We start from the raw sequence: 23,127 nt of genomic DNA, 5'->3' as shown, positions 1-23,127 counted from the left end.
TGCGTTATTCTTTTTTCTTTTTAAAATTTTAGCTTCCTTCCTTCCAGTGGCTTTAACTATTACAGCAAACAAAGGAGAAGTTGTCAACATTCACTTCATCCGAAAGGTTCTTAAGGAGGAAGATGCAGTCATCTACAAAAATGGTATTTATATCCCTTTTCTTCTTTCTGATTGACACTCAAACATCTATATTGCAAGTGCTCATGCTCTGCTGTGAGAACATTCGCCCATGGCTTCTTATTATAGGCTCAAAAGGTGTCGTCACATGGGAAAGACTCAGGTGTATTGAGTTGCCTCCTCCTGGAGTGGCCATTTCACATGTTTTGTAGGCACAGGATGGAGAAGACAGGCAGCCACCCACTCTTCTAGTGGGTCCTGGATTGGTGTGTGAATTGGGCCTATGTGTCTTGTGTGAATTGGGCCTATGTGTCGTTTGGTTTTTGTCAGCTGGATGTCTAAATTTGAAAAGTGTGTCTTCATAAATGCCTTCCTTGTGTTTGAAGTTGTGATGTACCCTGGAGTCCTTCAGAGAGTCCCTGCCTCCATCCTTTAACTTGGCACCCCAGGAGGGGGTCACCGTGTAAACCAACTGAAATGGATGTTGGGTTGCCCTAGCTTTACCATTGGGATTAAGCCTACCCTAACAGATTCCAAAAAAAAATTAGTCAGATGGAGGATTTACATATCTTCCAGGGAGAGATCTGACTGGGGTGCTGAGTCTCCACTCTGCCAGCTCTCAATCTCTGCCCACCCAAATCCTCAAATTATAAACAATGTAGACCACTAGCTTGGCGGAGAAGGCAGCAACGTGGGGCAACATATATTGCAGAATCCACCCAGATCAGAACACACAGCAGTTCAACAATTTATTCAGAAGAGCACACCGAGCATATGACAGTCAATTAAATAAACAAAATGCTTCTAAGATATCTAAACTTATACATGTGTCCTTGCTGGTAAAATAGTCAGGTACTTCCTTTCTTATATGCTACAGAAGATCCATTCTAGGAATGGGTCAAATTAAAAAGTCTTCTTCTTCTTGGCAGGGGAATAGCAAGGACTTCTGGGAGCATGACTAGCTAGCTTAGCTGAAAGGATGGATGAATGTTGATTTTTTATTATTTATTTATTTATTTATTTATTTATTTCTCTCTTTCTCTCTCTCTGCTCCCCCCTCCCCCGGCCCTCAATCTTAAACTCGGTTCATTCTGAACTTTGAGAATTTTTCCAGTCTTAAGTTTGGTTTGTCAAAATAGGATGAAACTTTGAGGTTGGGTTTTTTTGTTTTTTGTTTTGGTATGTTTTACAAAAAATGGATGAAACTTTGTACACTTTTGTGCACATTTCTCCTAATGCATGCAGTTTTGTACGCAAGTTTGCCTAATATATACATGTTTTGCAAGCAATTTTCCTAAGGGTAATGCATGTTTAAATGCATTTTTTTTTTACCAAGGTACGCATATGTATGTGCACTTTCCTCTAATATAAGCATTTTGTATCCATATTTTGATTGGAGAACTCCATTGCAAATGTCAGAGAAATGTAAATTTTGAAAGAATAACTGAGTTTTGGCTCATGCGCTGGTTCAGAAGTGTAAGTTCATATTGAAATGTGAACCAATCAAATTTCTCACCCATTGCTACTGAAGACTGAAAGCTGAAGAACAGAAACTGGATAACTAGAGACTTGAGACTGGACCACTCCTTGATCAAAATACTAGGTTCTCTACTTATAGGAACTTGCCTGTAAAATGGACACAATGGCAAGCCATACTTCAGAATATTAGGCAGGCTGAAACAAAGGTCAACAAGCCCTATCAACCCCTCAAGAAGGAAGGCAGGAAGGGACTTTGGGCCCCATGGGTGTAACAAAAGTCCAGAGATATAAACTTATATGATTTTCTAATTTTAACCCCCCACTTCCCTACTCTCTGCGTCAGAGGTGATATCAGGTGCAAGCAAAGTTCTATTGCAGGTTATTGATGTAGCAGTCATCAAGGGGTGAACATGTGGGAAGTCACCCGGAGGTGTGTAGTTATTTACATCCCTTTCCTCAGGAAGTACATGCACCCGCAATGGTTGATCTTACTTTCAGTTCTATTTCTGTGGGCTCTTCTCTCCACTGCAGGTACTTTCATATATTCTGTCCTGAAGCACGAAGTTCCAGAGCTGCTAAGAGTGCCCCTCTCCCTGGTCCAGCTCTCTGATGCAGGAGTCTACTCTGCCAGATACATAGGAGGAAGCCACTTCACCTCAGCCTACACTAGGCTGATAGTACGACGTAAGACCTCACCTGCTTCTGAAGCGGAAAGCTCAGATAGGAATCTCTGGCCCCAAACACGTGTTATGCTCTTCTGGCATGTGATCAGGAGGAGGTGTCAACTGCCCTGTATTTATGCTAGAATCAGGATAAAACACTGCTGCCTCCTTTTCTCCCAGGGCCAAACTAGAAGTTGTATTGTTCATGCTTTTTATAAAAACTGGCCACTTTTTTTTTTTGGAAGAAAAAGCAGCCATAGTAGAATTTGTCCTCCCTTTGGAGCAAGGGGGCCATTTTGTTTGCTGCTGAATATCATGCCCCCTATTACCTTTTCCTTCAGAAGTGCTGTTTTATATCCAGGCGGCTGGGGGTGAGGATTGAAAACTGGCATGGGATCTCCCTCCGGATTGGGAGCATTTTCCAGATTGGCTTCCCATGAATGCTTTTTCATAGAATCATAGAATAGTAGAGTTGGAAGGGGCCTATAAGGCCATCAAGTCCAACCCTCTGCTCAATGCAGGAATCCACCCTAAATCATCCCTGACAGATGGTTTTCCAGCTGCCTCTTGAATGCCTCTAGTGTGGCCACTTCTTCAGAATAGAAGTGGCCAGTTTAAGCATGCTTTTTAAAAAAGCATAAATTACATAATATGTCATTCAGCTCTTACATTCATTGAATATTTGCAGCTATCTTTAAGGTATATACCAGGCTATGGCAAATCAAACTCAGTACAACCAGGCAACTCAACCAAGGCTTAATAAGCTTCCTGTTTTTGCCACCTATAAAGTGGGGGGTTCAAGGACACTTGAGACCATAATACATGACTGGTGGGCTGTGTTCAGCTCGGTGGGTCACAGATTATACGCAGCACTTCCTCCTTGATACAGTAATCAAGGGATAAAAGGTAACATACCCAGAAGGTCTGTGAGTTAGTGCCAGGTACATCAGAAGTGAATGTTATTGTTTATATTGTAGTTTAATGTGTTCTAGGGAGCAATCCTATGGCCAGCCCCTAAAGAATGTCTGCGGGGGTGGGGTGGCATAGGATAGCTTGGATTCCTGGATATGAGGTTGGAGTCAGGAATCTGAGCTCCCTGCCGTTGCCCCCCCCCCCCCCCGCCTCCCAGAGCTGGTGCAGCGAGAACAATGCTGGCAATCACAGAGGGGAGGGAAAGGGGGCATATCAGGAGGTGGAGAGGGGACTTACAATGTATTCTCAGGCCTCTGCAGCCTCCTTCCTTCCCACTCCTCAGAGCCCCAGCTAGATGGGCGAAAAAGCCCATCTAGCCAAACTACACAGCGGGAGGAGTGCAAAGGCAAAGATCACATCTGCCGTTCCTCTCACTCTGCTTTGGATGGCTGTAAACCTCCGTGTTCAGAGGCTTGCGGCCATCAGGATTGTACCCTTATTGTTTAAATCTGTTTTAAATTATTTTCGTAAACCACTGTGAGTGGCATTGTTTTGGAAGAAAGGTGGGGGTATAACTCAAATAAATAAATAACTTGGATTACTGGTGAAAGGCTGAGCTTGATCCAATTTATGTGCTGCATTTAAAGCCTTCTCACACCTTTCTTGTTCAGTAGAAATTCATTATTATGATTTATTCAATTTATGAGTCGCCCTAGAGCTAAAGCTGTCAGGTAGGTAGATGATAGATAGATAGATAGATAGATAGATAGATAGATAGATAGATAGATAGATAGATAGATATTTAAAAACAAATACAATGCAACCAATGATAAAATGCATATCTGGGTTATGGGGAAAGAGTATACTTTGAAAACCTGTACACAAAGCGCATTAAGCCAAACATAGTCTCACCAGCCATGCATTGTGGGGTCTGCCAAGAGCTTGTCATCAACCTGGGTTTTCCTCTCTTTGTGGGGTGTGTGGTTGTTGGTTGTTGTTAGTGCTTCAGTGCCAAGCAGAGAGCAAGCCCTTATGATCCAAGCTGCGATTGTTAGCTCCTGGAAGCCCTTTTTGCTGACCTTAATATTTATTCCAGTCCTTTATTGCAGATGGTTTTTGGAACTTTTTCTTTTCTTTGTAGTGCTCCAATGGATGCTGGAGGCCAAAACTTACTTTAAAGCCACATCTAGCTGCTACCTTGTTTTTTCCATTGTTACTCTATGGTAAAATGGGGCCCAATCCAGACTGGGACTTAAGCATGTGGGGTGGGGTTTAAGATCTGGATCAGGGCCCCTGCACCTATTCTAGATTATAAAAAATTAAGTTGTAGCTGTTAGATACAGATGTATAGTAATGTCAGTTTTGGCTCTTACACAACACCTGTTTTGAAACCACCCAGCTCTTTATCAGCTCACCAATTCTCATTATACATTTGCATTGAAGGGTGTGAAGCTCAGAAATGGGGACCTGAGTGCAGTTCTCACTGCCCAGACTGCAAGAACAACGGCATCTGTCATGAAGATACTGGAGAATGCGTTTGTCCGCCAGGCTTTATGGGGAAGACGTGCGAGAAGCGTAAGAGGCAGAATTTCTGTGTACTTACGAACATAACTGCTTCTATTCCAGCCGACCCATTGCCTACCGGAAAACAAGGACCTGGGAAAACAGGGATCAGAGTCTTCGGAGCTCTTTGGCTCTTAGGAAAAACAAAGCAGCCAGAGCTTTTTATTTTGGATGGAAAAAGAAGATGATAACGGACAGAGCAGTCCTACGGTCTTCTGGGAGAGTGTCCCAGGGATCGCATAGGATGTGGCAGATTCCCATTCCCAAGGCCGTAAACACGGCTATGACCTTGGGAGGGGGAGTCTGAGACTGGGCTGTTCCTCCTCCCCTCCTCCAACTCCCTTGGAGCTACCACGGACAGCACTGTGGCAGCTGTTCTTCTGAGATTGCAACAGCAACCTTGGAAGACCCTGGGGAGGGCAAAAGGGAAGTGGGATGGTGGGTGGGGAGGGGAGAGGAAAGGCATGGATCCACAGGGTCATGTGCCCTCTCTCTTGCTGTCCTCACCACCACCAATGATAAGTCACCTAGATTGACTTGGAGGCCCATGTACCTAAAATTGCTTTCCCCCCACACACTATATATATATATATATATATATATATATATATATATATATATATATATGAGGAACAGGAGGCAAAATTTCCTCTCTTCTCCTTTGCCTGGCACTTTGGATTCATGGAGGGCTCTGATCTTAGAGCCCTCCATCTCTTGAAGCACAATCCATAGGATAATAGGAAATCATAGACTGGATAACTGGAGACTTGAGATTGGATAACTCAATGATGATGATGATGATGATGAAGAAGAAGAATACTGGGCTGCAATCCATAGGATAATGAGCTATAATCCTATACCCACTTACCTAGAAGTAAGCCCCATTGAACTCAATAGGATTTACTTCTGAGTAGACAGATATAGGATTGTAGTGTGAAGAATTATAGATGGTGATAGAATTATTATGTAAGATAAAATTACACTCCCTCTCACCATACTACAATGTGGGTTACACATACCCTCCAATCCTGTGCATGATTCCTCCAAAGTTAGCCCTGCTGAGTGACATTGTATTCCCATTATGTACACATAGTACTCCATCACACCAACAGTTTAATGCACTCTCACCATGCCTGGTATCTGGCTTTGCAGCATGGGACTCACATGATGTTGTCCTTGTCCTGCACCCATTTTGCCTCTTTTCCTCTGTTTTGCATATTATTTTGGTGCAGGGAAAGTCTGGATTATTTTCCCCATGTGACTTTAATGCTCCCTTTAAGCCTCTGTGTAGAACTGTCCCCATGCTTTTTTCCTTTGTTGGGGGGGGTGTCCTTTGAAAAGGGAGAGCAGGGTGGTTTTCCTCCTCCAGCACTCAGTGTCCAATGTTTGAATGAATGGACTTTTTTACTGCTCCAACCCCACCCTCCTTTCCTACAGCTCCCTCATTTTTAAAGATAAAGAGATGAAACTTGGGACTTAGAGAGCTCTTAAGTAGAGCTTTAGGCATGCCAAGTTTGAATCAGATCGGTTCATTCCTTGATTTTTAAGGGTTTTTTTAAAAATTCCCCCCCTTAAACCATTTCCTTGATACTCCACCAATATGAAATTCCAGCCATTTGCATTTGTGGAGGATCTATTTTCCTTTACTTTGATAATGCGAAGATGTGCATCTCCAGTTCATAAAATAGAGATCTGCTGTTCCCCTACTCAAGAGTAAATCCCATTGGTTTCAACTGCATTTACATCCAAGTCATACTAACATCCAATGCATGCTTACCTTTGAGTAAACCCCATTAAACAGAGAGAGAGACTTGCTCCTGAGTAAACACATATAGAACTGACTTTTAATAGTGTGGTCACTCAGAAGCTTTTTTAAAAAAGTCTAAAACAGCAAACTGGAAAGAAGTGCTCTGCAGCCCTCTGCTTACTTCTGAGGTCTTCTGTTTTGGAACCCATGAAGTTATGCAACTTCAACTGGATTTCTTACATTTCCAGAACAAGGCTGTGTTATTATAGGATACTACTTTTTGTTAAAGGTGACCAGATTTAAGCAGGTTAGAATACTTTCATCAGAGCAACCTGTTCAGAGTTGGACACCTTTAGAATATGGTAATCTATAACTTATGTACACACCCAGTATTTTGTCGGAAATGGGGTTGATATTATAGATATTCAGAGCAAATGATGATGAGTTCATGGGCCTGACATTTTTCTCCTATGGATTATAGCTTGTGGAGAAAACAAATTTGGAAGAGCCTGCCAAGAGAGCTGTAAAGCCAAATCAGGTTGCAGATCTTTTGTGTTTTGCCTGCCTGATCCATATGGCTGCTCATGTGCATCAGGATGGAAGGGGCTCCAATGTGACGAAGGTAAAGTTATGTACACAAATGGCATTGGAAGGGGTGTGTGTGTGTGTGTGTGTGTGTAGAGGGAAAGGGGGCAAAGAATCCTAAGGGGTCACTCCTTCCTGCTCGCTGGCTCTCTACCTGTCAAGCGAGCAAGTGGTGGTAATGATGTGAAAGAGGATGAGGAGCAATAGCAGCTGGTGACAATGGCGGTGACCAGGTAGACTCATTGAAGAAGGAGGCTGTGGCATTACCCCACAGTTCTGTTCCCTTAGGTATGTCTGGATTTGTTTGTCTTGTGAGTGCAGAATGTTGGACTGTGTGGGTGTGGCCGATGATGCTGTGAAAGGGAGGGAGGAGTATAAATAGGGGAGTCTAGAGTGGGGGTTGGTTGGTTAGTTGGTTGGGAGTTGGGAGTGTCAGTTAGCATTGTCAATGGTGTGGAGAGTGAAAGGAGATAAGATTTTAAGAGACTTAAGGTTACTGACTTTATTAAAACTAGTAGATTAAGCAGGTTAACTTGAATTTGAAGTAATTAAGATTTATTTTGTTTTGTTACCTCAAACCACATGTCTGCTTGGCTTTATCACCTGCTCTACAGTTACTATTGTAAACACCTTATATATAACCTTCAGCTTATTACGTCGTACACAGTAAAACCTTTTCAGATTCCAGCCTTTACCCTCTCATATGAGGGAAAGGTTGTGTTTTACCCTACCCTCAGGTTGTTCAAGTGGTGATGCTTGGCTTGAAGAGGGTTTGTGTGCGTCAAGGCCTGGTGTGTGAGGCCTGTGTTGTGACAAGGCCCATTGAGGGTGCCTCACCCAAGGGCCCTCAAAACTTGGAGCCAGCACTGGCACTGATAGTACTAAATTTAAAAAAAAACATGTCTCTGACATGGCTCTTCCCCTGAAGAATAAGGGATGCTAACAAGTATGTATTCCAGGAGGACTGCAAGACTAAGCACATTAGAACAGATTTATGAAATATTCTGAAATTAGAATAATGAGGGAGAGGCATGAGAGAACCCGAAATAAATCACTGTTGCCAGTGCACACGATGTGGTAGTCAGCTGATTAATAATATTTGGAATGACCATTTTACTTGATGCCTCATTGTTAACTCTTACCCTCTGTATCCTTGCAGCTTGTGAGCCTGGTTTTTACGGGCCAGATTGTAAACTGAGGTGTAACAACTGCAGTAACCGGGGAACATGTGACAGCTTTAAGGGATGTATGTGCCACCCTGGTTGGCATGGTCTGCAATGTGAAAAAGAAGGTAAAGCAAAGGTAACATTGTAGTGCAACAAAAGTCTTCACGTTTCACATGACAGTTGTACCAAAGGCTGGTGCCTCCTTTGCCAAGTTGCATTCCGGATTCTTTGCTCGAGCAGAAGTGAATGTGCGATTGACAAAACCTGAGATAAACATGAAACAAGGCCAAACCGGGTGATACATGGAGAATGCATGGGCATTCTCCCCACAACATTAAAAATCCGCTGCATGAAGCTGCCAGTTTCAGTGGAAGAACAGAGAGAAAAGATAGGTAAACTTTTTCCTTCATACAGTTTGCCCCCTTGAAATTAGGAGCTCCATCACACCAGCGATTTAGTGCACTCTTGCCATGCCTGGTGTGTGGATTTGCAGTACGGTACTCACATGATGCTGTGCCTGTCCTGCTGACACCCCACCTCTTCCCCAGCCTTTCCTAGAACGCCTAAAGTCTGGATTATTTCCCTAAGCGCATTTAATACACCCTTAAGCCTCTGTGTAGTGCTGTACTCTCACGTTTTCCTTTGTTGGGGGCATGTGCTGTGACCCGAGACTTGCTGTTGGCTTGAATGGATTGCATCAGGTCCTGGCAAGGAAAAGTGATCTCTCCCAGCAGCCTTAATAGAAAACCCAAACCTTGCATCCTAGGGTCGAAAGCATTTTTTAAAATCGTACAATGTCTGAATCTCTGCAGAGACAGGATTGTACTCCCTCGATGCCCCCAAAGAGCCAGACTAAAGGGTGGTTCCATGTTTGCCAGGCAGAAAGGCGGTCTAGTTGAAGTACTCAGCTGACAGGACCTGCTTGTATATGTCTTGTTAAAGTGGTGGTGGTGGGGAGCAACCAATGAACTGGAGGGAGAAAGAGAAGGGGAGGGATGGAGTGGAAGAGCAAGCAAGCGAAAGAGCAGCGTATTCAGGTGAAATGGACCATAAGCTTGATGCGCTTACGCATCGGAAGTTTAAAAAGTGGGGGGAAAGCAGGGGAAACAATTATGTGTGCTGGAGCTCTATATTTCTCAAAGTGCTTTTCTCCTGAAGTGGAAAAGATACAAGCCGCCCTTCCCCTGCCCACAGGTTGAAAGCAGCTTGGAAGAAGGGTAATTTTTAGCATGAAAAGGATTCCAACACACATGCTCTGATTGCCCTTCAACTCTTAATTGGAGCCTCCTATATTATTATTCAGTGAAAAGAAACATGAAAAGAAATATGGCAGGAATTTGGATGGCTTTAAAAGGGGGGTTGGGTAAATTCCCGCAGGAGAAGGCTATCAATGGCCACTAGTCCTGATGGCTGTGCTACCTCCAGTATCCGAGACAGTAAGCCAATGTATATCAATTGCTGGGGAACATGGGTGGGAGGGTGCTATTGCACTTGAGTCCTGCTTGTAGGTTCTTGGTCAACAGCTGGTTAGCCACTATGTCAGCAGAATGCTGGACTAGATGGACTTTTAGTCCATGGTTCCCCTTATGTTCATGATGGGTCAATACTCCTCACCTTCTTCTTGGCAAAAGAGTACAATCTCAGGTAGAGGATTCTGAAATAATGTTTCCCTTCCTGTTTCACCTCTTTAAATTAAGCTGTGATGGCAGCAACCCAATAACTCTGAGCAGGGCCATTAGTGTTAAGTTGGAAAGGTGGGAGAAATGACAAGAATTATGTATGCGGTTTCTTTGTCAACCATGCAAGCATCTCTGATTGTTTTCTGTTAGCCTGGATCCAATAGGGGGTGCTGGTGTGACTGCCAAGCAACCACACTCTGATTCTTGGTATTTCCTCCTCTTCCACTTGCTTTCTAACTTAACTCCAACTAGCCTGGCAAGGTTGAATATGGCTGAGACCTATGGGGCTGCCATTCCATAATTTAAAGAATTATGATACCAAGCGTTGCCACCTTCAGTACCCAAAGGTCAGCTGGTGTCCTTCTGAGGACCACATTGTGACCAGAGGCTGCCAAATAGCAGGCCCTAATCCAGTGTACACATCAATAGTGGCACCACAGAAGGGACCGACCATAAAAGGGGGCAATAAGCATTCTCTTAGGTTGCAAGAAAGCTGAAAGTGCTGTCTTTTTAAAGTTTATATGGTAGGGCCATCAACCTATTAAGCTTTTTAACTGTATTTTAATCACTTAAATGATAAATATATAACCTGGATATATAAGGACTTTTTGGGAGATATTTAAAGAAGTGTGGTAATATAAAGAAAGGAAGTATTGTTTTAATAATAAAATAAACATATTTAGTAAACAAAGGGTGCAGATTTATTTTTATTTATTTCTTAAATTTTTATCCTGCCCAATAACTGAGGTTCTCTGGGCAATTCATAATTAAAACCATAAAATACAACAGATCAAAACATATAAAGCTTTAAAAGTTTAAAACATACCACATAAAAGCAAATTATCCAATTTGGTAATTGAATAACTCTACTGTGCCCTGCCTGGCATATCTTTTGGAGACGCAGGTATATATATGCTGGATCATATACATGTATATTGCAATTGTCCAGTATCAGGTATCGAAGGCAGCATAGTTGGGGAAGGAATGATGGAGATGCATAACATGTGAGCCACCAAGCCCTCCAGTAATGCATAGGAGTCTACTAGGAGCTGGTTCTGCTGCCTGCCTGCCTGCCTGCCAGCCTGTCTAGGGAACATGGAAGCCAGCCAAAGGAGGAGAGTTATCAAACCTTTGGAAGACAGGCTGCATTCACCTTGGCGAGTCACAAGTTATGATCAAAATCCTGATGTCGCATGGCAATCTTAATGGCAAGTTTTTCAACTTATAAACGAAAAAAGCTATGGAATCACATTAGTCCCTTGTTCCATATGTATTGTTCTAGGCTTAATCTATACCAAGCATGATATAGCACTATGAAAGTGGTATAAAAGTGGTATATGGTAAGTGTCATGGCCCCAACAGTTGTCAGTGCACTTCAATACCACTATAAAGCAGTAGTGTGGCTCCTGCCTTTCATATACCACTTTCATAGTGCAATATCCTGCTTGGTGTAGATTAGGCCCTATACTCACTTACGTGGAAGTAAGTCCCATTGAATTCAATGGTACCTGCTTCTAAGTAAATGAACAGGATTGCACTGTCAGTGACTGCACAGTTTACAGTGCAATCCCATGTAGAAGCAAATCCATTGAGTTCAATGGGGCTTATTCCCAGGAAAGTAGCTATAGGATTCCAGCCTAAATCTTACAGTGTTAGTGTTAGTTTGTATGCTTTAAGCATGCCGAGATGATTGGTCGTTTTCTTAAATGGCCAGGAATCTAATGCCAGCTCCCTTTTATCTCCGGAGAAAAAGAAAAATCTACATAGTGTGTTATACATTCTTCATTTCTCACACAGGTGCAGCAGATGAATCACCCCAGATAGAGGACTTACCCGATGTAGTGGAACTCAATTCTGGCTCTGAGTTTAAACCTTCCTGCGTAGCTACTGGCAAACCACTTCCTTCAAAGGATGAAATCACATTGATAAAAAAAGATGGATCAGTCCTTAAGGTAAGTCACTGATCAGTAAATGATCTTTTGTGGGGAGTTTTTATCCTGATGGGGAAATTATTTCATCATTGAATCCCCCTTCCTCCCTTCTCTCATTGACTTAATCCCTCCCAAAATCAATGGAGCATGAAACAAAAGATTGCTGGCTCCTACTGTTCACAGTTTCAGCCAGCTATGTCCTTTTCCAGGATCCTGTCTTGATGAGGGATTTCCCCCAAAGTAAATTCAGAGTGGCTACAGGTTATCTATATGGTGCAACCGCCATCCTGCTTAAAACAAGTCCTGATTGGTCACCATTGGCTGAAGGAGGGCTGCTTTGGGCACTGCGTGTCCATCTCTTCCTCTTGCTCCAGCTGCCCCGTTGCTCACCCCATTTTTTATTTTTTTAATCTGTAGATGTGAACCTTCATACCTACAGTTTTTTTAAAAAAAACATGGGGGGGAGGAACAGGGCAGCCAGAGGGGGAGGAAAAGAGGGAGGTGCGGCACCTGAACTGTCTCTCCTCCCTCTGACTTCCCACTGGCTGCCCTGTTCCTCTCCCCATGCCATTTTTTTAATCTGTAGATGCAAAGGTTCCCCCCTCCCTGGTGATCAGCCCACTGGTGGCAGTAACTCTGCATTGGCGCTCCTTCCCGTGCAGATGCTTGGCACCATGATAGGTCTTAAGTAGGACTTTAGGCATGCCAAGTTTAAAGCAGATCCCTTCATCCATTGATTTTTTAGGATTTTTTTTTAAAAAAATCTCCCTCAAACCATTTCCCCTCCATAAACACACACACCTCTAATTATGCGTTAATCCACCCCTGTGCATTCTCATTCCACCATTACTTTGGAGCAGATCTGGGATGTGTGCAGTGAGGGGTGGGGCTACAGAGGGGAAAAGAGGATGTAGAAGTCCCATTCCGGAAGCAATATCCTTCTGCCAGTGGAATGAGGATTCTGGATCCAAGCCTGAAACAATAACTCAAAATGGGAGGAAAGCCTAAAATACCCTCACTTAAGGGATGTTGGAAAAATCCACAAAAGATTCAAATGAGTTTGAATTTCTATGAATGTGACCTGCAGATTCCACATCAGACCAGCTTTTTCTGAGTCACACAGACTTGCAGACCATTTTTTAAAACTTTTGAGGAAGATTTGCACAACTACGCCTTAGTGTTAATGTGCATTTGCAAACAGGAATGAAATTCTCCAACATAAAATCCAATTCCATCAATAAGCAGTTGATGGAATGGCAAACAGTTGACAATTCACAAAACACAGATTACTGGAACGGATTTCACAAAATCCATATGCCCCTACCTCAATGGTTGAGAGAGCTAAAATCACAATGTTCAATGAAAAAAATATAGTAACGCCAGTATAAGAAATCGATACTACACACTATAGTTTGCTCTGGTTGGCTCCTCTCCTTTACAGAGGAGACAGTCAAAGGAGTCTTTCTTACTAAAGTCTACATTGAGCAGAGGGGTTTGACTAGATGATCTCTGAGGTCCCTTCCAACTTTATATTCCATGATTTTAGAATTGAATAGGCCAGTCCTACAGAGGACTGCCTAGATGGGAGGCATTCAGACTCCAGAAGAGAGCTGGTTAAGCTGTCATGGTTATCTATGTTGAACCATGGTTAAGCAAACAACAACACTGGGCCTGTTCAGATGACACACTAAGCCATGATTAGGCTGCTAACCCTTTTGCAGCAAATGGTTAGTGAGTGGGCCTGTTCAAAAGACTCCTCAAACCCTGCTGGTTAAGGCTTTTGGTTAAGCAGCAGGGTTTAAGGTGTCTTGTGCGATGTGTTTTGCTGAACCCTGCTCATTCACTAACCACAGTCAGACCGTCAGCAGCAGGATTAGTGGCTCTAACTGTGGCTTAAAGTGTTGTGTGCGATAGCACAGCTTGTGGTTAGTGCTAACCCCAGAGAACCACAGTTAAGCTAACCACAGAGCATGAAGTGTTGTCTGAACAAAGCCAGTGTGTTTAAACCATTATGTAGCCACAATGGTTAGGAATGGCTCACACGACATGCTAAGTTTACCTGAAAATGCTTAACCATCGTGGCTTAGCATGTTGTCTGAACAGGCCCATTCTGTAAGCCTTGGCCCTTAGACCGAGCATTGGCAGAATTCCTTCATCTGTCTGCCACATGGCTCCAGGTCTACTCTAAATACAGAGAACAAGAACTGCCTAAGGCTGGGTCAGTCTGGGGCCAATGTTGACACTGGCCCCATTCAGACAACACGCTAAACCATGCTGCTTAACCACAAAATGGTTAAGGGAATGCTTTAAGGTTAATGCATTCCGTTAACCATTTTGTGGTTAAGCAGCATGGTTTAGCGTGTTGTCTGAATGGGGCCTATGTGAAACTACAGTGCAATGATTCCTCATATGCTCTGGCCAAATAAACAAGATACCACTTTATGCACTACAAAACTGATAATCCAACATGTTCGGGGACACTGTATCTAAAATGCATTAGATCTTTGCTTGGCTTGTGATGTATTTTCTTTTTGTTTATTTGTTTAAATAGAAGGACGAATGCCGTGAGTGTGAATTTTTGATGCATGCATGCAAAAAAAACAAAAAAACAAAAACTGGTGCTTTTACCAAACTTCAGCTGCAATGCAAATTTGAGGTGAATTTTGAATTTTCTGCTAAGTCAAAACACCCAAGGATTTTTTTTTTGTATTGTTCGCTGTTTTAGCCTAAAGCAGTGGCCAATAGAAGCAATCAGTCAGAAGCCACAGAAGCTACATTTCACGTCGAGAACATCCAGCCTTCTGATTCTGGAATGTGGGTCTACATAGTTGAGACAGTAGCAGGCATGGTGGAAAAACCTTTCCAAGTCACAGTTAAAGGTAACTGTTATCTGGCTTGGGCATACCGAAATCCTGCTGAAATCAGAGCAATTTAAGGGCTAATCTACACCCACGGCCCGTTTGCAACGGAAGAGGCATGCTCCTGAAGGCTCCCTGCTTCTGCAATCGCCCCTCCCAGGGCACACGGGACTAATCTGTACCACAATTAGAGGAGTGCCGTTGCGGGAGCAGGTGTGCCCTGTTATGGCGGTTCCACAAGTGTATCGGTAGAAGTGGGTGAGGCTAGGCAGATGGGTACGAGGCACAGGATTTTTTTTAATGACTCGTGAGGGATGTGCAGGAGCGCAGAGAAGCAGGAACACATGGGGGGATAGGAACTCTGTCGAATATGCGCTCCTGCACAGAGATATGTTTGTATTTAAAAAAAAACACTTGGTGATAAAACACGTCGATACCCATGCATATGCCCCTCACAGTTAATTGGCTGTTCGCTGATCCCAGAACTCACACTGAACAGCAACGACCTCGCAAAAGGGGGGGGGGGCGCCACACCACAAATGTTCTTTTGCAATGGAAGCGAGAGAGCCAAAAAAACTGTGACAAAAGCAGTCAGGGATATTCTGGTAAAAGTGAGAGGTGGAGCCGAGATCACCGCGGAAGCAAGTGAACATCATGTGGCCCGTAAGTGATGACTACGATACAGTCCTGCAATAAACGGCTGGTGTAGACTCCCTCCTAAGTCCCCGTATGCTTAAAGCTTATTGATTTCAATAGGTGCTAGGCATCCCTTGCTTTTTGTGTGCTGCAGATGTGGATATTAAAAAAATAGGGGAGGTGAACGGCCAACAGCAACATCATCCGATACCAACTTTAGAGGGGGCTTCCCCCTCTCCTGCTTTTTTTAATGTTAGAAGCAGAATAGGTGAGAATCACCAAACAGAAGTAAAGCCTTTACTGCATCAGGAAGCCACAATAGTTGCTGGATTTCTTCTGGGAAGACAGGGGAGGGAGCCCTCCATATCCAAATAACTAGGGTGGCCATATGAAAAGGAGGACAGGGCCCCTGTATCTTGAACAGTTGTATTGAAAAGGGAATTCCAGCAGGTGTCATTTGTATGCCTGCAGCACCTGGTGAAATTCCCTTTTCGCCACAACAGTTAAAGCTGCAGGAGCCCTGCCCCCTCGACCAGATACAAAAATAACCTGTTTCGTTATAGCATTAATTGCCACAAATTGGCATGATAATCAGATGAAGTACTTCATCGGGGTGAAGGCCGTTGATTCTGGGGCTTGATATGATGTGTCAGGACCAGAAGTTTTTTGCCAAAATGTAGATTTGGGGTAGGAAGTGAAAGAAGGGAGGAAAATCCAAAACTACAGCCTCATAAATATTATGATTTCAGTGCTTGGATTTAGACACTAATGAGAATGCCCACAAGCAGTGGCCCCTGGAAATAATTTCTGTAGTCATGGGAACCAAAAGTCCATTGAGGAAGAGATCAGCTAAATGTGAATGCTAAGGCTATGAATTGTCATAGATCTTAAAGGGCTTTTGAGTTTACCAGCATTACAACAGGGGGGAAAAGGGGTTACTGGAAACAAAGAACTAGGGGGATCTACACTACTGCTTTAAAGCGCTTTATAACAGTTTTGAGAAATGTTTGGGCCCAGGACACACTGCATATACAGTTTTCAAAAGTTTTTAAAATGCTTTAAAGCGCTTTAAAAGCAGTAGTGTAGATTCCCCCCCCCCCTAGAGATTCCTAGGAATTACTTGAGGCTAGTTTGAGTTAGGGAAGAACAGCACCATTGAATTGGCTGGCACTGAACCCACTGCTATCAGATTGTCCCATCAGTAGGGTGACCGTATGGAAAGAAGGACTGGGCTCCTGTATCTTTAACAGTTGTTGAGAAAAGGGAATTACAGCAGGTGTCATTTGAGAGTGAAATTCCCTCTTCATCACAACTGCTAAAGCTGCAGGGGCTATACTAGAGTGACCAGATACAAAAGAGGGCAGGGCTCCTGCAGCTTTAACTGTTGTGATGAAGAGGGTATTTCACCAGGTGCTGCATGCATGCAAATGACACCTGCTGAATTTCCCTTTTGTATACAACTGTTAAAGACACAGGAGCCCTGTCCTCCTTTTCCTATGGCCACCCTACCCATCAGCCATAGAGGGACTTGGGGAGGATGTACACTAGCGTACACATTAATGAATACAGCAGAGAAGCCACTGTGTTTACAATGCGATCGAGTGCCACACACAAATGCACAATGTTTTAATTGTGGTTTAAGTAGGGAGTTCGAAAGGTCACTTGTGTTCTATTGTTTGGGTTTGCCATGCAAGCGCATGACGCAAGCCTCAGTGTCTTGCTACAATTGTTTGGGAAATGGGAGGGCATGCTGCCATTTCAGTTTTCTTTCTCTCTTTTTTTTAAATCCACTGTCTGCATGCGAACCTTTGATGGTGCATAGCAATGAACGTTTAAAAATAAATTTGCATGGTTGTCCGTAGCTACACTGTTCCATACGTGTACAGTTAAAAGCAGCTGTTAAAAAAAAATCACACAGGAGGAGAAGGGTGTGGGGTAGGGGACAGGTATGGAGGTCATGGTGACACTACCATCATGGCCCTCTCCCTGATGGGTCAGACACCTTGCTGCCATTGGATGTGGCATTTTTGCTGCTCCTTTAGTCCCTTGGGGGCTCCCACCTCCCAATGAGGGTTGTGGGATGAAGCCAGCAATGCTGGTTACCAAAGGATGCAGGGTGCACAGATCTGGACACCAGGTATTGGTTAGGGTCCCTTCCTTGACAACAATGGATGGATGAGCACCTCACCGTATTCTTCCTTCCCCTTTGGCTGTCTTCAAGCCACAGTTTCCTCCTCTTCCTCCTCTTCCTTTGGAGGGGGAGCTTCCATCTGGTGAGGACGGACAAGCCACTCTTCCTTTCTCACTCGTTCTCGAATGGTGCCATCCAACAAAATGGTCCTGTGCCCTGGTCTTTCCTGGGAGCCCCCCAACTGCTGGAGTCTCTTTGGAGCACTGTCTGCACCCTCACAGCAGTAGGCAGCAAGGGTGGCTCTGATCTGGAGTGTGGTGGGCAATCGCTGCTCCAGAAAGGGGTTCAGAGGAGCAAATCATTTTTGGTTTGCGTTTCCCTGCCAACAAATTCTATAAAAACCAGTGTGAGGGAAGAGCAGGGACCAAAAGGAGGAGAAGGGGCAAGATATAAGAAGTGGAGGAAGAAGGTGGGGAAATGCCTTAAAGCCATTCCTACTGATAAAGAGCTATAATACTGCTAGGTATTATATACACACATGTCATCGTAGCACATGGAAAGTCCAAGCACTGAAGAAACCATCTTTTTTGGAAAACAATGGAATATTGATGGCAAAATAGTGTCAGCACAACAGGTTGAGGTACTCATGGTATGTCCTGTGTGTCAGCCAGATGTACCAGGACAAAATGCTGGTGTAGATCAGCCTTGATTTCATTGACTTAGCTCAGCCAGAAGGAAACTGTGTGCTGCGCTGTGAGCAAGTGGGAGAAATATGTGAAGGGTGGTAGAAGAGAAATGAATGAGAATGGGGAGGCAGAGGGAGGAGAAGCTTGCCTGAAAACATTCTTGGGCACTTTCTGTATCTCCCGAGTTTTCCAGGGCTGGATGAGCAGAAAATGAAGCCCCCTGCTCACTCTCGGCTCTATGTATTGCTAGAAATTTCACTTCTCATAACCAAGAAAAATACCCTCATATATCCAGTGAGGATGGGACAAGGGGAGCACAACTTACCCTGAGTGCTTTCATGCATGTGCTTGCTAAGTGCTGAGTGTGTGAGGTAAAAATATATATCAGTGAAAACGTTGTGGGTTGAGGCCTATGAGGTACATACATGAGAGCCAGTGTGGTGTAGTGGCTAAAGTGTTGGACTGGGAGTTGGGTTCTAGTCCCCACTCGGCCATGGAAACCCACTGGATGACTTTGGGCCAGTCACAGACTCTCAGCCCAACCTACCTCACAAGGTTGTTGTTGTGAGGCTAAAATGGAGAGGAGGATTATGTACACCGCCTTGGGTTCCTTAAGAGGAAAAAAGGTGGGATATAAATGCAATCATCATCATCATCATCAGAACAGATAAGTGGTTTCCTCAGGTGTTGAGGCATTACCCAAACACCTCAATGGAGCCCGCTCTAAAATACATCACGGAATCTACTGCTTGAAATCAGAAAGCTCTCTATTCCCCCATCTGTCACCCTTTTCATCCATTTCAGAACTATTCCATATTACTTTTTCTGTTGGAGAGACTAGTCACCGTGTCAGAAACTATGTGTACAATATGACACTGGCCCGGTTCAGACAACACACTAAACCATGCTGCTTAACCACAAAATGGTTAATGGAATGCATTAAGGCTAATGCACTCCCTTAAGCATTTTGTGGTTAAACAGCATAGTTTAGCGTGTTGTCTGAACCAGGCCATTATAATGAATGCAACTAACCTTTTGTTCTAGGTTACACACATGGATCCACCCTCAGTGGAAGAACATTGCATTAAATGTACCAATGTAATGATTCGTAAAAATCTCTGCTCTGGCATTCCTTCTATTAATTCTAGAGACAGACAAACTTTGTTACTAATGGATTTATTTATTTATTTTAAATATAGTAATTATGTAATAGTTGTGTCACTATTCCTCTTCCTGACAGTTCTTCCTGTGCCTCAAAAAGCGCCAACATTGGTAAACAGAGGACATAATTTTCTCACCATTGAAACAAATGCTGATTCATTTTCTGGGGATGGACCAATTGTATCAACCAAGGTTCTCTACAAAAGTGAAAAAACTCAGTGGAAGTCAGTGGAAGGTAAGGATCACCCCAACAGTCGAATATTTACCACATGGTTACAGAACCCTCTGGCCTACCTGGGGTCCCTATCCGGCTCTGTGGGGTGCTGGAGTTGGCCACACCCCTTCCCTTGGCCCCCATCCACTTTCCCCTGACTGGCTATTGTTTCATGGTTCCTGAGCTTTCCTTCCATTTTGGAGAAGCTCTTGGTGGCTGCATTTCAGACATGGGTGGCAAAAGGGACAGGGACAAAAATACCAGCATGTTTTAGCTTAGAGCTCTTACTGCCAGTAACTAAGCCTTAGGAGAGCTTTTTAGAATGGGAGCGGGGGCGGGATGCACAAAGGTCAGGTAACCATCAAATAATTGGTTATTGAAGGAAAAGGGGTGGGGCCAAGGGGAAAGATGCATAGCCATTGGGGGAACCCTGGAGAATGGTTTGGGACCCCAGGTGGGCCAGATTTGACTCCTGGGCCTGAGGTTCTGCAACCTGGGTTAAACTATGGTGAAAACAAGCCAGGATCAAACTGTGGTTTCAGATCCTGGCTTGTTCTCAAACCATGGTTTAGTTCCCTGAGCTTGGAGCATCAAAGGGAAGTTTGATAGGGTTAAAATAGAAATGTTCTTCTCAAGGGTATGAAAGAGGAGATAGGGAAGAGGCTTACTGCTTCTCGTTCTTATAGAAGTGGAACTATGGTTTCCAATTGCAACTGAGCCAGACTTGTGGAATGGGGATATTGTGCCTCTTCCTGCTCACTGCAGTACATGATGCCCCCCCCCAAAGGTGCCTCTCAAAATGGGGGGATTCTTGAACTTCACCTGAATCGGGTCATTGGCAAAAATCAGGGAGCTTCCATCTGCTCATGCATGGCTCTGCTGAATCCATGCCAGATCCAGCAGAGTATGAAAGGAGCGGCATGTGGTGCGTACACATATCCCAGTTCTCCCTTTGGGAACATGTTTTAGTGGTTTTTACTTTGTTTCAAGAGGAAGAAAAATATGTTTGACCAAAAGCCACAGTGGGACGAGAGAAATATGTTTGTATACATATAAAATTTTGCCCCCCTTTTCATTTTGCAATGTGTAATTCATTTTTTCTCTCCTTTCAAATTCAGTAACTGGAAAGTCCTGGACCCTAGACTCTCTGGAACCAAAAACAGAATATTCTTTCTGTGTCCGTCTGACTCGTAGAGGAGAGGGGGGAGTTGGACATCCCGGGCCAACAGCCAGTTTCACTACAGCTGCTGTTGGTATGTAGATCTTTGGACATTTCCCATAAAGGGGATATTCACTCCCATCTTTCAGTGTGTGGCCACTTTGTATAGCCATTTGAATGGGGAAAGTGCATTTATCCAAAAGCGATGAATTAAATGTTTTGTTTTTAATATATATATATATATATATATATATATATATATATATATATATACACATATATACACATATATATAAAATCATTTGAATAAAATGTTGTGAAATATCCATTAAATAGTGCATTATGTAATATCAGCTGCACTACACTGAGATTAAACCTTGCTATAAATTACAATACGATTAGCTACAGCTCGCTACCACATCTGCACTCTGTTTCAAATCTAAGTTTGGTTCCTGCCATGTAATATAACGTAATGTGTGGAATGATCATCACAAAATGGTTTCTTATAGAAATGGATGTAGAGGGCATCAACTGAGGAAAATGGGTTGTAGTACACTGCAAGTTGCATTAGGCTCTCTGTTGCTGCCAGTGGTGTGAAAAACATGTCACAGGCTACACTGGCAGCACATAACCTTAACATCTTAACATGCCTTATCTGATGGGTGAAGGGCTCTTCTTTTCCAAAGCCATTAACATTCCTTCTCGTGGTCCTTTAAGGTCTCCCTCCTCCAAGAGGCCTCAGCCTTGTCCCTAAAAGCACAACAGCTCTGAACTTGTCATGGCAGCCAGTGGTCCAGCACGGGGAAGATGACGTCTACATCGAGGTAGAAAAGAGTGTGATGGATATGAGTGGCAAGAGTACCACTGTCATTGGACCGCTAGGAAATCAGTCGTCTTTGGTTATTGACAATTTAGAACCCAGACACCAGTATGCATGCCGTGTCCGTGTGAATGGCAAGTCTGAAGGGGAATGGAGTGACTACCTCTACGCCTGGACCTTCAGTAACCGTAAGTCAGTGGAGTAATTTGTGTGGTCTAGCTTAACTTTTTCTGTGTGGTGTAGTCAGATCTCCTTCTGAAGGTATACAGTTTTCCAGGCCTGTTTTGTATGGTATAGTCTGGCCTGTTTTGCTATGTCAGAAAAAAGGAGAAATGGGTTCTCATGATGCAAATAATTTATTTTCATGAAGCCTGACATGTTTCGGCCTGTACATTATTCAAAGGCCTTCCTCAGGGGGTTGTTGGCAGATAGTGTCTGCAGAATTTCCTCTAGCAAGATAATTGACTGCCATAGATGATCACAAGAGATAATTATCTTACTAGAGGAAATTCTGCAGGCACCATCTTCTAACAACCCCCTGTACAGGTTAGTACCCCTGTACTAACAAAGTACAGTCCGAAACACATCAGGCTTCATGAAAATATTTGTTTGCATCCTGAGAACCTGTTCTGACCTGGCTTGGATGTTCCCCTCCTTTTGTTTATGGTTTTTCGGTTTTCCTATGCCACAACAAGCAGTTTTTATTATGGAATATAAATCCTGCCACCTCCCCCTGATCATGAGTTCTTTGGGAATCATACCAATTTGTACAGCTGTGATGTCTGGCCTCTTTTCTACATCTGTAATAGGTCTTTTGTTTTTGTGTATAGTCTAACATTTCCCCCTTTCCTCCCTGTTTCTCCACTGGAAAATGGTGTCATCACAACATTGATGTCACCATAACTCTCTGCACTGTACAGGTAAGTTAAGCCCTGACCGGCGCCTTGTCTCCTTTGACATATTAACAACATATGGGTTTCTGTCCTCATGAGGACTCCTAGTGGAAGCATAAGGCATCGTATTGTTATTACTTCATTATAGCTTGTGATCTACATGTTAGTCAAACATCTTGATTTCTACCAAGGCAGCCATGAGGGGTGTGTGTGGCATTTTTAAAGCTTCTGCAGAGTCCATTGTAATACTTTCTAATTAGAATCAATATATTCCCCTAATTTTTAGGTCTGCCAAGTGATTAAAGGATTTTAATTGATGATTAGTTGATTATTAACATGTCTTTCCCCCAATTAATCAATGCAATTTTAAATAATTTTGCAAATTATCAACTCCCCATTTTTAAGATTGACTCCCTCATTTAAAAACTTTCTCCATCAATTAAATTTGGGACACTGATGAAAACTTGTAATTGTTCTCATTCCTGATCTTTAGCAAGTTCAGTAACATGGTTATTATTGAAAGGAAAAGAATTTAGCTTTTGTTGTTGTTGTAAAGGACTGATGCCAAATTAATTAGATTAATAATATAAATTCAAAGTAGTGAAGAACCAACTCATTGACCAAATAACTATTTACTGTTGACCAGTGATTCCAAAATACTTGATTAGTCAGCATAGAATCTCAAAATTATCACATTAAAAGCCTAATCAATATAAGCCATTAGGAAT

The 23,127-nt window shown here is 43.2% G+C and overlaps 1 protein-coding gene across 1 annotated transcript in view; it reads left to right on the top strand.

Annotated features, from left to right (window-relative positions):
* The window catches only part of TEK (TEK receptor tyrosine kinase), a 51,269-nt gene that overhangs the window by 13,096 nt on the left and 15,046 nt on the right, over positions 1-23,127 (top strand). The window contains exons 3-12 of the mRNA XM_063129205.1: positions 33-143; positions 2,128-2,280; positions 4,614-4,745; positions 6,962-7,102; positions 8,225-8,356; positions 11,708-11,862; positions 14,567-14,720; positions 19,393-19,548; positions 20,646-20,780; positions 21,404-21,694. Of these exons, the coding sequence (XP_062985275.1) occupies positions 33-143; positions 2,128-2,280; positions 4,614-4,745; positions 6,962-7,102; positions 8,225-8,356; positions 11,708-11,862; positions 14,567-14,720; positions 19,393-19,548; positions 20,646-20,780; positions 21,404-21,694 (1,560 nt within the window). The remainder of the gene's footprint in view (positions 1-32; positions 144-2,127; positions 2,281-4,613; positions 4,746-6,961; positions 7,103-8,224; positions 8,357-11,707; positions 11,863-14,566; positions 14,721-19,392; positions 19,549-20,645; positions 20,781-21,403; positions 21,695-23,127) is intronic.

The sequence above is a fragment of the Elgaria multicarinata genome, chromosome 6, assembly GCF_023053635.1.
Source record: "Elgaria multicarinata webbii isolate HBS135686 ecotype San Diego chromosome 6, rElgMul1.1.pri, whole genome shotgun sequence".
NCBI classification, from domain to species: domain Eukaryota; kingdom Metazoa; phylum Chordata; class Lepidosauria; order Squamata; family Anguidae; genus Elgaria; species Elgaria multicarinata.
Note: the sequence above shows the minus strand (reverse complement) of the source record. Positions and strands in the feature narration are given on the sequence as shown.